General features: G+C 43.6%; 1 protein-coding gene across 1 annotated transcript in view; it reads right to left on the bottom strand.

Annotated features, from left to right (window-relative positions):
- LRRC32 (leucine rich repeat containing 32) overlaps nucleotides 1-14657 on the bottom strand; it is a 35069-nt gene extending 20412 nt beyond the window's left edge. Inside the window, exons 1-2 of the mRNA XM_067466466.1 lie at nucleotides 14296-14657; nucleotides 2041-2131 (exon numbers count right to left, since the gene is read on the bottom strand). Coding sequence (XP_067322567.1) covers nucleotides 2041-2127 — 87 coding nt within the window. The 5' untranslated portion in view covers nucleotides 2128-2131; nucleotides 14296-14657. The remainder of the gene's footprint in view (nucleotides 1-2040; nucleotides 2132-14295) is intronic.
- Nucleotides 14658-15018: the final 361 nt, after the last annotated feature.

The raw sequence follows: 15018 nt of genomic DNA on the forward strand, positions 1-15018 counted from the left end.
CAAAGTCTTTGCAGTTTGATCTTTAAATCCTTATATTGTGTCATCTTTTCCAGTTGTTTCTCCTCAATCCTGCTGTCACCTGGGATTGCAACATCGACAAACCATACTTTGTTTTTTAACACAATTGTGAGGTCAGGAGTATTGTGCTCCAAAACTTTGTCTGTCTGAATTCGGAAGTCCCAGAGGACTTTAGAATCATAGAATAGAATCAAAGAGTTGGAAGAGACCTCCTGGGCCATCCAGTCCAACCCCCTGCCAAGAAGCAGGAATATTGCATTCAAATCACCCCTGACAGAGGGCCATCCAGCCTCTGTTTAAAAGCTTCCAAAGAAGGAGCCTCCACCACACTCCGGGGCAGAGAGTTCCACTGCTGAACAGCTCTCACAGTCAGGAAGTTCTTCCTCATGTTCAGATGGAATCTCCTCTCTTGTAGTTTGAAGCCGTTGTTCTGCATCCTAGTCTCCAGGGAAGCAGAAAACAAGCTTGCTCCCTCCTCCCTGTGGCTTCCTCTCACATATTTATACATGGCTATCATATCCCCTCATATTGACGTGTTCATTTTCTGTAACTTTTTCCGGCTTGTGATCCCACCAATTCTTGGTCGCAGGCAGATGGTATTTGTAGCACAAGTTCCAATGAATCATCTGAGCAACGGTGTTGTGCCTCTGCTTGTAGTCTGTCTGCGCGATCTTCTTGCAGCAGCTGAGGATGGGATCTATTGTTTCATCTGCTTCCTTGCAGAGTCTACACTTGGGATCTGTTGTCGACTTTTCAATTCTGGCTTTGATGGCATTGGTTCTAATGGCTTGTTCTTGGACTGCCAGAATCAGGCCCTCCGTGTTGTTGTTGTTGTTGTTGTTGTTGTTGTTGTTGTTGTTATTATTATTATTATTATACAAATAATAATATTATGTTTATACAAAAGATACGTGAGCATTTCTGCACAGAATTATTTCTGTGGGGGGAAATAGGATATTGAAAATTACACAATATTCTTACCACTTTGCTGTTCCTTCTTATTGAGGTTTTTTGAGGTGTTAGGAAACCCATTTTTGGGTCATGAATCAGCAGTGGAGAATATTAGTTCCATCCCTAAAGTTGTTTTAGGGTGCATCTAGACCAGACATGGGCAAACTTCGGCCCTCCAGGTGTTTTGGACTTCAACTCCCACAATTCCTTACAGTCGGTAGGAATTGTGGGAGTTGAAGTCCAAAACACCTGGAGGGCTGAAGTTTGCCCATGCCTGATATAGACTGTACAATTAATGCAGTTGGACACCACTTTGGCTCCATGCTATGGACTCCTGGGACTTGTAGTTTAGCAAGGTTTTGAATTTCCTCTGCTAAAGAGTCTTGGTATAGCCTCAAAATTAAGAATATCTGAGTTCAGGGATATGTTCTATGCTGTTCTAATTGTTGTGAACCGCTGTGAGTCGCCTTCGGGCTGAGAACAGCGGTATATAAGTAAAGTAAATAAATAAATAAATAAATAAATAAATGTTTTGGAGATCTCAATTGAATTGAACACCATTTTCTTCTAGTTAAGTCAATTTCTCGTTAACTCCCATCTTCAACTTGGTAATAGAGCTAAAGTTTGAGGAGGAGGCCAGGAAGGGGGATTGCAAGTCCCAGAATACTATGAACATCTTTCATGGCCAGATGCTGGGAGTTGTCATCCAAATAAAAGTAGTGTTTTTCCAGGTTCATACAATGCCTGCAAGTGTGTATTTGTGTAGTGATTAATTGCTGAACAACAGATGAGGGGGAAAAAAACTTAGCTGATGCATAGGATATTACCAAACCTAAAGGAGATAACATCAAACTGGGGTGAAACTAGACAAAACATTTAAGAACCCAACTGCATCGCCCAGTTTGGAGACTTCGTTAATCAGATCTTTTCCTGTACAATTGCACAACTGTGCAGTATACATTCTCCCAGTAATACCTAGAACTAGAAGTAGAACTAGAACTCGAGCTAGCAAGGCAGCATGCAAGCAAGCTAGCTAGCTAACTAGATGAATCAGTCTGACGATGCTCTTACCATTTCACAGGGCGATACTTCCATGGGCCGATAGGTTGAGATGCCCCCGTTCAGCACTGCAAAGAATAAGTAGAAGTGGAATTGCATGGCTCTGGAGAGCAAGAGAAAAGACACCACAATTAGAGAGAGGTCAAGCAAGTCCATCACTGGAGTGCCACAGCTATCAGTGCTTCCTATATCAGCTGGGTGAAGAATTCACTCTGGGTTTTAGTACAAACTTTAAAGGACTCAAAGCCTTTTTGGAGTATATAATCAAAGCAGTAAAATTCTTTTTAAACTTTAGAACCCTGGAGTTTGTAGGTACTAGAGTTTGTGGGCAAACTTGGGCTTCCCAGGTGTTTTGGACTTCAACTCCCACAATTCCATACAGCTGGAAGTTTGCCCATGCTTGATCTAGCTCTCACTGGCTGGCAATTTTAAATGGTTTATACAAACTAAGTTCTTTCAGAACCAGCACACTAAGTCTCAATACAAAATCAATCACTTTGCTATCTGCTCCACTGAAGGGGTAATATATTGCCAAAACTATCCTAAACTGTAAAATCAATGCAGTGTTACACCACTTAGACTGCCATGGCTCACTGCTATGGAATCCTTGTAGTTTTACAAGGTCTTTAGCTCTCTCTTCTTGAGAGAGCTGATGCCTCGCCAAACTACAAATCCCAGGATTATATTATCAAGCCATAGCAAAATATTGCATTGAGTGCACATTATATTGCATTGAATATGCAGTGTAACTTACTCACTTACTTACTTAGGCGATCCCTCATTGGCCGAGTAGGAAAGTCTTCCAGGATCAGTGTTCTGGTGGATCCGTACGTGACTGTTGAGCCGTATTCTTGATCTGCATCTTCTCCCACAGTGAGGGCATTGGTTTCCAGGTGGAAGGCGGTCTCGGTCGGGATTGGGTTGATGCGCCTTCCTCTTCGCACATTTCTCTCTTCCCCCCTCCATTTGTGTCTCTTCAAATTCTGCAGCACTGCTGGTCACAGCTGACCTCCAGCTGGAGTGCTCAAGTGCCAGGGCTTTCCAGTTCTTGGTGTCTATGCCAGAGTAGTTAAGGTCGGCTTTGAGCCCATCTTTCAATCTCTTTTCCTGCCCACCAACATTCCGTTTTCCATTCTTGAATTTGGAGTACAGCAACTGCTTTGGGAGACGGTGGTCAGGCATCCAGACAGCGTGGCTGGTCCAGCAGAGTTGATGGCAGAGGACCATCGCTTCAATGCTGGTGGTCTTTGCTTCTTCCAGCATGCTGACGTTTGTCTGCCTGTCTTACCAAGAGATTTGCAGGATTTTCCAGAGGCAACGCTGATGGAATTGTTCCAGGAGTTGTATGTGACGTCTGTAGACAGTCCACGTTTCGCAGGCATATAGCAGGATTGGGAGGGCAATAGCTTTATAAACAAGCACCTTGTATCCCTATGGATGTCCCGGTACTCAAACACTCTCTGCTTCATTCAGAAAAATGTTGCACTCGCAGAGCTCAGGCGGTGTTGTATTTCGGTGTCGATGTTGACTTTGGTGGAGAAGTGGCTGCCAAGGTAGTGGAAATGGTCAACATTTTCTAATTTAAGCAGTCTAAATGCACTATCTGACTTGGGGCAGCTGGGAGTTGTAGTCCAGAAACTTTCCCAAGTTCTTCTGCTTGCAGAATGACCCCTGTCTTTATCGCTTGACTCAGTCACAAACAATTGGAAAGTGTGTTTACTTTTAGAGTCTCTCCCTGCTATAAATGCTTCTAGAGATAGTTTCAAAGGATCCAAAGGCGTGACTATCAAGAAGCCTCAAAGGACTGGGGCCAGGCAAAATGGGGCAGGAAGAGAAGGGGGAAGGTTCTTCCAAATCACTTCTCATAAAGTCTGGAGATAAGAGATAAGTTCTGGCGACAGCTCTATCTATGACTATCTCTGGTCTCACAGTGTCTGTCTACATAGACTCCCAACCTTCCTTCAATTCCATCTTAATATTGGTGATGGGGAAACAGGATTAGATGGTCACCTTGAGAGTTCATGATGAAAGGATATTCACGTGGAATAATTATACAGTCAAACAAAAGATTCGATGGTGGTGTCTTGGTTTTTAGACCCGGTTCTGGAGTTATTTGAAGCACTTATTCAGAAAACGGCATTGGATAAACCATCTCAGCTTAGTTTCTTCAAACTACAAGAGAGGAGATTCCATCTGAACATGAAGAAGAACTTCTTGACTGTGAGAGCTGTTCAGCAGTGGAACTTTCTGCTCCGGAGTGTGGTGGAGGCTCCTTCTTTGGAAGCTTTTAAACAGAGGCTGGATGGCCATCTGTCAGGGGTGCTTTGAATGCAATATTCCTGCTTCTTGGCAGGGGGTTGGACTAGATGGCCCATGAGGTCTCTTCCAACTCTATGATTCTAGGATTCTATAACCACACATCTAAGAGGCAGGTGTCTTCAAACTTTGGTCTTGCAAGTGTTTTGGATCTCAACTATCCAAAAATCTTACAACAACCATGGATTCTGTATGCTGAAGCCCAAAAATATCTCAGGAGGAGCAAAGTTTGGTGTAGAGTGATATCAACTTGCACCTAGTCTACAACGTAGAGCTGGACTTAGTCTATGGAAGCTTGTGCTACCAACTTTGTTCTCTGGGTAGGCTCTAAAGCAGCATGGGCAAACTTAGGCCCTCCCAGTAGGCTGTTAGGAATTGTGGGAGTTGAAGTCCAAAACACCTGGGGGGCTGAAGTTTGCCATGTCTAAACTATATTGTTATAGGGTTGCTGTACATTTTCTGGGCTGTATGGCCATGTTCCAGAAGCATTCGTTCCTGATGTTTTGCCCACATCTATGGCAGGCATCCTCAGTAGTTGTGAGGTCTGTTGGAAGCTGGGCAAGTGTGGTGTGTGTGTGTATGGAATGCCCAGGGTGTTATGTGTTGTTATGTTAGCTGGGAACCAGAAAGGAGTTGCAATTAACCACCTGAGAAGGTCTTCCTGAAACTGGGGTGATACATAGAATGTCATAACATATGTGGTGTATCCTGTACACAGCACACATTTGGCCCTCGTACAACAAGTCTGTTCATTTCATGGTTCCTTGAGTATAAGCATTAGTCCCAACTAGAACAGAGCTACCAAATCAACTCCTGTATCGCTATGTTGCTTATCATTTGAGAAATCATTGAATTGGTCTACTCTACTTGGAGTTTTAACCAACAGGATTGCAGCCACGCAGTTGTGCATTCTTGGATTTGCTTCTGCCTTCGATGAGATTTACCGGGATGGCAGAAACATCCGCTGCTGCACATTCCTCTTTGCACAAGGGGACCATAAAAAAGACCCATGGCTAGATATATCATCAATTGTGCAATGCAGGAGGATGGTGGACAGCAACCACTTGTAATTACATTGCTGTGAATTTATACTGTGCAAGTGTAGTGTTGGCTATCTAAGCCATGTACAAAAATGTGCTCTCTTTGCAAGCTGCTCCCAATCAGTTTCATTGGATGACTTCATGTTTCTGTTGCGAAACCTTCCCTGTCAAGCCTTTTACAAATATCTCCCAGAACCATTTCACACAAAAGCCTCATGGTCTGATTTATTTACTTCCCAGTTTCATTCAAAGTAAAGAGTGAGGTGTGACATGAAACTATATTTAAATGTCAGAAGAAATAAACCACTAGAAGGTGGAGCCAGCTTGTTTTCTGATGCTCTGCAGACTAGTATTGCACCAAACCACAGACTTAATGCAGTTTGGATCCACTTTAATTGTAATGGTTTTAGATATATATATATATATATATATATATATATATATATATATACACACACACACACTACATTATACTATTAGCACAGTACAATATCAGTGCTATACATCACTATATTGTACTATACAATTATATTGTAATATTATTAGCAATATTACATGTAATATAAAATATATAATTATGATATCATATTATTATTAATATCATATTATCATTATTATTATTATATTATTATTATTACTAGCTGCACCCACCACGCGTTGCTGTGGCCAACCTTCCCTCTTTCTCTCCTTCTTTCCCTCCTTCACTCCTTCTTTCCTTCCTTCCTTCCTTCCCATCTTTCCTTCTCTTCTTCCTTTCTTCTCTATCTCTTTCCTTCCTTCTCCCTTTTTCTTTCTCTTCTGCTGTCTCTCTTTTCTTCCTTCTCACTTTCCTTCCCTCCCTCTTTCTCTACACCTTCGCTGCCAATTTCCTTCCTTCCCCCTTTTTCTTTCCCTCCCTCTTTCCTTTCTTCCTTCTCTACCTCTTTCCTTCCTTCTCTCTCTCTTTGCTTCCATGCTTCCTTCTCCCTTTCCTTCTTTCTCTCTTTCCCTCCCTCCCTCTTTCTCTTCTTTCTTTCTTTCTTTCTTTCTTTCTTTCTTTCTTTCTCCCCTTCCCTCCTTCTTTCTTCCCTTTTTTCTGTATTGTCATTTACCTTTTCGTCATTTAGCTTTTGGAGGCTTTTTCAGTCCTTTCTGCTGTGTTTTTCAGTGTTTTTATGAGTGAAGGACATATCGTGTCCAAATTTGGTGTCAATTCCCCTAGTGGATTTTGAGTTCTGTTAATCCCACAAACGAACATTACATTTTTATTTATATGGATTATATCATATTATTAATATCATATTATTATTATTATTTCATTCGATTGAAACCTTGTAATTTTTCCAAAGTCTTTAGCCATCTCTGTGAATGAGTGTTGGTGCCTCACCAAACTACAACTCCCAGGATTTCATAACATTGAGCCATAGCAGTTAAAGTGGTTTCAAACTGCATTGATTCTAGAGTGTAGATGTATTTTTAGGAATTGCGCTGATTAAATTGAGAGGAAACATTAGGAAGAACCTCTTGGCTGTAAAAGCTGTTCAATGGTGGACAGCTGTCTTTCTGGGAATGTTTTCACTGTGTATTTCTGCATGGCAGGAGGTTGCAATAGGTGGGCTTTCGACATCCTTTCCAACTTTTTATACTTCTTTGCTTAGAGATAAGCCCATTCATAGAATCAGAAGGCTGGAAGAGACGTCAAGGACCACTTGCAGAGAAGACCTCCCCCTTTCTGCAAGTTAGGAATACACAATCAAAACAGTTTCAACAGATGACCATAAAGCCGCTACATAAAAATGTCAGACAGGCAGCACATTCCACCACTGAACAGATCTAACTATCAGGAGGTTGTTCTTAATGTTTACATGGAATTGCTTTGTTGCGATGAAGATTAGTGTGTGTTCACAAACAGTTGTGGAAGCTCCAACAAAGGAGCAAACTCACACCTTTGTCATAGCAACAACAAAGCCCACTCCATGGTTCAGATATGTGGATGACACTTTCACCATTTTTAATTTTTGTATGTATGTATTTTATCTTTTGTAATTTAGCTGTAAATCGCCTGGAGCATTCTCGGATGGAGGGCGATTAATAAGTTATGAAATGATGATGATTTGGAGCCATGGAGAAGAAGAACTCAACAGGTTCCTGGAACATCTTAACAGCATCCACCCAAACATCCAATTCACTATGGAAAAAGAAAATGAAGGAAGAGTGCCTTTTCCAGATGTTCTGGTCATCCGCAAACCAGATCAACAATTGGGTCACACCATTTACAGAAAACCCACACACACAGATAGATATCTACACAAAAGCTCCAACCATCACCCAAGTAAAAAAAGAAGCACCATTAAAGCCTTGGCAGACCGTGCAAAAAGAATCTGCGAAGCCCACCTCCTCCAAGATGAAGTGAACCACCTCAACTGGGCTCTCCAGGCCAAGGGAGACTCCACCTCAGACATCAGAAGAGCTGCAAGACCACCGAGAACAAGCCACGAGAGTGAAGATGAAGATCCACCCAGAGGAAAAGTGTTCTTGCCATATATCAAGGGAACCACTGACCGCATAGGGAAGCTGATGAGGAAACACAACATACAAACTATCTACAGACCCACCAAGAAAATCCAACAAATGCTCCATTCAGCAAAGGACAAGAGGGATCCTCTCACCTCTGCAGGAGTCTACCGTATACCATGCAGCTGTGGACAAGTCTACAGAGGGACCACCAAACGCAGTAGCATTGCCCAACACACACATCAAGGAACATGAAAGGCACTGCAGACTACTTCAACCAGAGAAATCAGCCATTGCGGAGCACCTGATGAACCAACCTGGACACAGCATTTTTTTTGAGAACACAGAAGTGCTGGACCACTCGAACAACCACCATGTCAGACTACACAGAGAAGCCATTGAAATCCACAAGCATGTGGATAATGTCAACAGAAAGGAGGAAACCATGAAAATAAACAAAATCTGGCTACCAGTATTTAAAAAAACCTCTAAAACTACAACAGCACAACAACAGAGAGGAAACAAACAAGGACATCTAATCACCTCTCAACAAAAGATTACTCCAGGCACAGTCAGGCCATCAAATGCTAATCAAGGTGGTCAGTTGAAACATTCACACCTAGCTCCAGCAGACAAGAGTTCTTTGTCCCACCCTGGTCATTCACAGATATATAAACCCATTTTCCTAGTTCCAACAGACCTCACTACCTCTGAGGATGTTTGCCATAGATGCAGGTGAAACATCAGGAGAGAATGCCTCTAGAACATAGCCATATAACCCAAAAAAACTTACAACAACCCATGTCTCTCAACCTTATTCAGGCTAAACATATCCAGCTCCCTTAAGCTGCTCCTCTTTATGCATGGCATCGAGACCTTTGACCATTTTGGTCGCCCTTTGGATACCATCTATCTTCTTGGTCGTCTTCTTCTGAGATCTGACCAATGCAGAACAGAGTGAAACTATGACTTTCCTCCATCTAGACACTACTCGTATATCCTATTGCTGCAGCCTGTGATTGCATTGCCGCATCACACTGTTGGCTCATGTTCAGTTTGTGGTCTGCTAAGACTCCTCTATTCCTTTCACATGGAGCCAACCATCCTATATCTATCCTATTTCAATTTTTCTGTCTAGATGGGCAGTACTTTACATTTCTCCTGGTTGAAATTGATTTTTGTTAGTTTTGGCTCAGCTCTCCAATCTCTTAAAGTGATTTTGAACCTCGATTTATTCTCTGCATAGTTAGCTCTCTCTCCTAATTTGATGGGACTTGTTTGCTAAAAGAAAAGTATCCGATCGCAGCCTTAATGGACAATTAATCAATGTATCTGATGTTGCTGGACTGGTGCAGCAACATCTGATGAAAGCATAACAGAGAACTCAGAACTTAAGGCATCTTCACACACATATTGTATACTTTAAACCGCTGAGCTGCTGAACTTGCTGACCAAAAGGTTGGCGGTTCGTATCTGGGGAGAGGGGAAAGCTCCCGCTGTTAGCCCCAGCTTCTGCCAACCTAGCAGTTTGAAAACATGCAAATGTGAGTAGATCAATAAGTACCCCTCTGATGGGAAGGTAACAGTGCTCCATGCAGTCATGCCGGCCACATGACTTTGGAGGTGTCTATGGACAACACTGGCTCTTCAGCTTAGAAATGGAGATGAGCACCACCTCCCAATGTGGGACTCGACTAGACTTAATGTCAAGGGGCAAACATTACCTTTTTATATTTGAGTTGCTGTTAGTCCAGGATTAATTGTAGTCCTGCAACTTCTGGAGAAAAATCATATCCCTATATAAACAGTGCTGAATGCCCATTTAGCCCATTTAGTGGAATATAAATAAAGTGTATTATTATGATTATGACTATTATGATAATGATTATTACATGTGACTCCAGTAGTGACAAGACTACATCTCCCAGCAGCCTTGGGCAGATTGAGGAATGTTGAGCATTGTAGTCCAGAAACATCTTGAAGTCTGTGTAGCCCAGTGGTTCCCAATGTTTTTTTGACTAGGGGTAACTTTGATAAGAAACACTTTGACAAGAGACCACTTTGACAAGAGACCACTTTGACTAGGGACCACTTTGACCAAGGACCACTTTGACCAGGGACAACTTGACCTGGGACAACTTTAACAAGAGACACTTTGACAAGAGGCCACTTTGACCAGGGACTACTTTGACCAGGGACCACTTGACCAGGGACAACTTTGAGAAGGGACCACTTTGACCAGGGACCAGTTGACCAGGGACAACTTTGACAAGAGACCACTTTGACCAGGGACCATGTTGATCAATTTATTTATTTATTATTTATTATTGGCATTTGTTAACCGCCACTCTCAGCCCGAAGGCGACTCGTGGCGGTGTACAGAACATAGAACAAAAAGACAACAGTTACAATAAATTCAGGGCTAAACATACATCATACTAACACACAATTAATTAAACTAGACTAAAAATCCGCTTCGTCTTGTTTGGGTCATAATCCGTCTCGTAATCCTAGTCCATTCCGGTGGTCGTTCCAAAGCATAGCACTTAATTGAAGGCCTTTCCGAAGAGCCAGGTTTTCAGGCCCTTGCGGAAGGCCATGAGGGAAGGCGCCTGTCTAATTTCAGCAGGGAGGGAGTTCCACAGCCGGGGGGCCACCACCGAGAAGGCCCGCTCTCTGGTCCCCGCCAAACGTGCCTGTGAGGCAGGCGGGACCGAGAGAAGGGCCTCCCCGGATGATCTCAAGGTCCTCGTGGGCTCGTAGGCCGAGATGCGGTACTCAAGGTATTTTGGGCCGGAACCGTTTAGGGCTTTGTAGGTTAGCACCAGCACCTTGAATTGGGCCCGGTAGCTGATCGGCAGCCAGTGGAGCTGGGACAGCAAGGACCACTTTGACCATGGACTACTTTGACCAGGGACAACTTTGAGAAGGGACCACTTTGACCAGGTACCATGTTGACCAAGGACCACTTTGACCAGGAACAACTTTGACAAGAGACCACTTTGACCAAGGACCATGTTGACCAAGGACCACTTTGACCAGGGACTACTTTGACCAGGGACCACTTGACCAGGGACAACTTTGAGAAGGGACCACTTTGACCAGGGACCATGTTGACCAAGGACCACTTTGACCAGGGACAACTTGACCAGGGACAACTTTGACAAGAGACCACTTTGACTAGGGACCATGTTGACCAAGGACCACTTTGACCAGGGACCACTTGACCAGGGACAACTTGGACAAGAGACACTTTGGCAAGAGACCACTTTGACCAGGGACCATTTTGACCAGAGACCACTCCCCAACATTAGTACCAAAAGGGTTACGAATCGGTTTTTGGTCAACTTTAGGTTCGGTTTGGTTATTTGCGGTGCTAATTCAGACAATTGCATTGGATAGACCACTTCAGCTATAGTCACTGATACAGAACACATGCCACCCAGTAATTGTCATCTGCTCACCCACAGAAAACCATATTTAATAATCTAGAGCCACAGACCTTATTTTAGGTCTCACGGCCCACCAGTGGGCCACAGGCCATGGGTTGGAACCACTGGTGTAGTCAATATCTTAAAGCAACCAATTGGCAAACCGTAGTTCCATGTGACATAACAGACGAAAAAGTCCATGTTGTCGTCAAGTTTGTTTCCTCTCATTGACTCCCCACCTGGTATTATTCAGAATCATGTTTCAATTTTAATCCTTCTTCCATGACATTAATTGAAAAGCAGACAAACACACACTCATCGGATGCAGTCAGGCCAGATTTCCCCTACGTAACAGAAATGCAGGATTACTCTGGAGGAAGTCTTGTTGAGTTGAGTGGGGCTGGCTTGTTTATTTCCTTTATTAGTTGCATTTCCATTCTACCTTCTTCCTCCGATTATCTCAAGGCAGTGGTTGTGAGGTAGCGACTGACTTAGGGTGACCCCTTGAGTTACATGATCCAGTGGGAATTTGACTCTAAGGGTGCATCTACACCAGCGTTTCTCAACCTGAAGGTCAGGTTGAGATCAGACCTCATTACCTCTGAGGATGCTTGCCATGGATGCAGGCGAAACGTCAGGAGAAAAATTGCCTCCAGAACATGGCCATATAGCCCGGAAAAACCTACAACAACACAGTAGTTTCTGTTGGTCATGGGGGTTCTGTATGGGAAGTTTGGCCCAATTCTATCATTGGTGCAGTTCAGAATGTTCTTTGGTTGTAGGTGAAATATAAATCCCAGCAACTACAGCACTCAAATGTCAAGGGTTATTTTCCCTAAACGCCACCAGTGTTCACATTTGGGTATATTGAACATTTGTGCCAAGTTTGGTCCAGTCCCATCATTGTTTAAGTCCACAGTGATCTCTGGATGTAGGTGAACTACAACTGCAAAACTCAAGGCCAATGATCTCCAAACCCTTCCAATATTTTCTGTTGGCCATAGGAGTTCTTGTGTGCCAAGTTTGCTTCAATTCTATCATTGGGGGAGTTCAGAATGCTCTTTGATTGTATGTGAACTATAAATCCCAGTAACTACAACTCCCAAATGTCAAGGCCTATATCCCCCAAATTCCGCCAGTGTTCACTTTGGGCATATTGAGCATTCATGCCAAGTTTGATCCAGATCTATCATTGTTTGAGTCCACAGTACTCTCCGGAGGTAGATGAACTACAACTCCAAAACTCAAGGTCAATGCCCACCAAATCCTTCCAGTATTTTCTGTTGGTCATGGGAGTTCTGTGTGCCAAGTTTGGTTCAATTCCATCGTTGGTGGAGTTCAAAATGCTCTTTGATTGTAGGTGAACTATAAATCCCAGCAACTACAACTCCCAAATGATAAAATCAATCGTGCCCCTCAAACCCACTAGTATTCAAATTTGGTCATGTCGGGTATTTGTGCCAAATTTGGTCATATTGGGTATTTGTGCCAAATTTGGTCCCGTGAATGAAAATACATCTTGCATATCGGATATTTACATTACATGTAGGTGAACTATAAATTCCAACAACTAAAACTCCCAAATGACAAAATCACCCCCACCCCCCCCCAAACCAACCAGTATGCAAATTTGGGCGTATCGGGTATTTGGCACAAGTGAATGAAAGTTGGTCCAGTGAATGAAAATATATCCTGCATATCAGATATTTACATTACAATTCATAGCAGTAGCAACATGACAGTTACGAAATAGTAACGAAAATAATGTTATGGTTGAGGGTCACCACAACATCAGGACCTGTACTAAGGGGTCGCGGCATTAGGAAGGTTGAGAAACACTGATCCACACTATAGAATGAATGCAGTTTGGCACTACGTGAAACTGCCATGGCTCAACTACAAGAAAGGAGATTCCATCTGAACATGAGGAAGAACTTCCTGACTGTGAGAGCTGTTCAGCAGTGGAACTCTCTGCCCTGGAGTGTGGTGAAAGCTCCTTCTTCGGAAGCTTTTAAACAGAGGCTGGATGGCCATCTGTCAGGGGTGATTTGAATGCAATTTTCCTGCTTCTTGGCAGGGGGTTGGACTGGATGGCCCATGAGGTCTCTTCCAACTCTTTGATTCTATGATTCTATGAATGCTGCGACATCATGGGAGTTGTAGTTCTGCAAGCTCTTTCGCCTTCTCTGCCAAAGAGGACGGGTGCCTGGCCAAACCACAACTACTATGATTCCATAGCATGAAGCTTTAGCAGTTCACGTGGTGTCAAACTGCATTCGATGCACCCAAAGACTTCCAAAACTCTCTCCAGCAACCCAACGGGACAAGTAGCACCCAAAATATATTCAAAACAAAGCCAAGTAAACATTAGAAAGAACTTTCTGATAGTAAAATTTGTTTGGCAGTGGAATGTGTTGCCTAGGAATCTGGTGGAGTCTTCTTCTCTGGATCAGCCATGAGTAAACTTGGGTGCTTCAGGTGTTTTGGACTTCAACTCCCACCACTCCTAACAGCCTCAGGTCCCTTCCTTTCCCCCCTCAGCCGCTTAAGCGGCTGAGGGGGAAAAGGAAGGGACCTGAGGCTGTTAGGAATGGTGGGAGTTGAAGTCCAAAACACTTGAAGCACCCAAATTTGCCCGTACCTGGGCTAGATGGACATCTGTTAGGAGTTCTTTAATTGTGTCTCCCTACATGTAAGGAGGTTGGACTGGATGGCCCTTGGAGGTCATGAAACCTTCCTTTTCAAAAACATGCCTGAATTGCCAATTGCTTCATCGTGCTCGCTCTCCGGTTTAGTTTCCCTTCGCTATGAAAGTCCAGGCAAATAAAGAGCAGATGTTCCTTTTTACCGGGTGCGAATAAACATCTCCAGAAAGAGTCAAAGAAGTCAGACAGATTCCTCTATTTACTTATCAGGGCCAACATCTGCTTAGAGTTCCTTCCAAAGACCGACAAACCCAACAAACCCCCCAAATCTCTTGTACTCACCTAATGTTGCAGCAACAAGGTTGGCTCTTCTAGGTTTCCGTTGCAGAATGTCAAACAGAGAGCAAGGCAGGAGCGCATGCATGCGCCGTCCAGAGCTGAATGAGTGAGAGATCCAGCCGAGAGCCAGAGCTAGTCAGCCAAGGAGGGGAGTGGGTGAGCAAAGATCACTCCTCAAAGAGGATTCCTTGGCTCTCTTGAGGACTCATCCTGCTTTCTCCAGTTTTGGTCATGACTTTCAGAGAACTGTGTGATGTGCGCCGTGTGTTCCAAACCACCCTGATATTTATTTCAAAATTGAAAAGTCTGGTTTCCTGGAGCGCTCGCTGCGTGGGGGTGGCATGCCTGCCGCCGACTTCTTCTCTCACATTGACAGCATCTGAGCTTTTCCAAAGAACCCACGGCCCCCGAAATCCCCTTTTACAGATGTGCCCCTTTCCCTTTGCAATGTGTCTGCACCGCAGATGCACGCGTCTGGTTCGAATTGTGTCGCTCTTGAAGACATGATGGGGCCGAGCTGTTTCCTTTTTGGAGAGACCCCAGGACACTGCTGTGCAGCATAAGTGAGGAAAAGACAGATAGGAAACAGCAAGGTTCCTTGTGTGTTTGCCAAGGCAATGTGGAAAGAAAGCAAATACAGTAGAGTCTCGCTTATCCAACATAAACGGGCCGGCAAAACGTTGGATAAGGGGAAAATGTTGGATAATAAGGAGATATTACGGAAAA

Source organism: Anolis sagrei, chromosome 3 (genome assembly GCF_037176765.1).
Source record: "Anolis sagrei isolate rAnoSag1 chromosome 3, rAnoSag1.mat, whole genome shotgun sequence".
In the NCBI taxonomy this organism is placed as follows: domain Eukaryota; kingdom Metazoa; phylum Chordata; class Lepidosauria; order Squamata; family Dactyloidae; genus Anolis; species Anolis sagrei.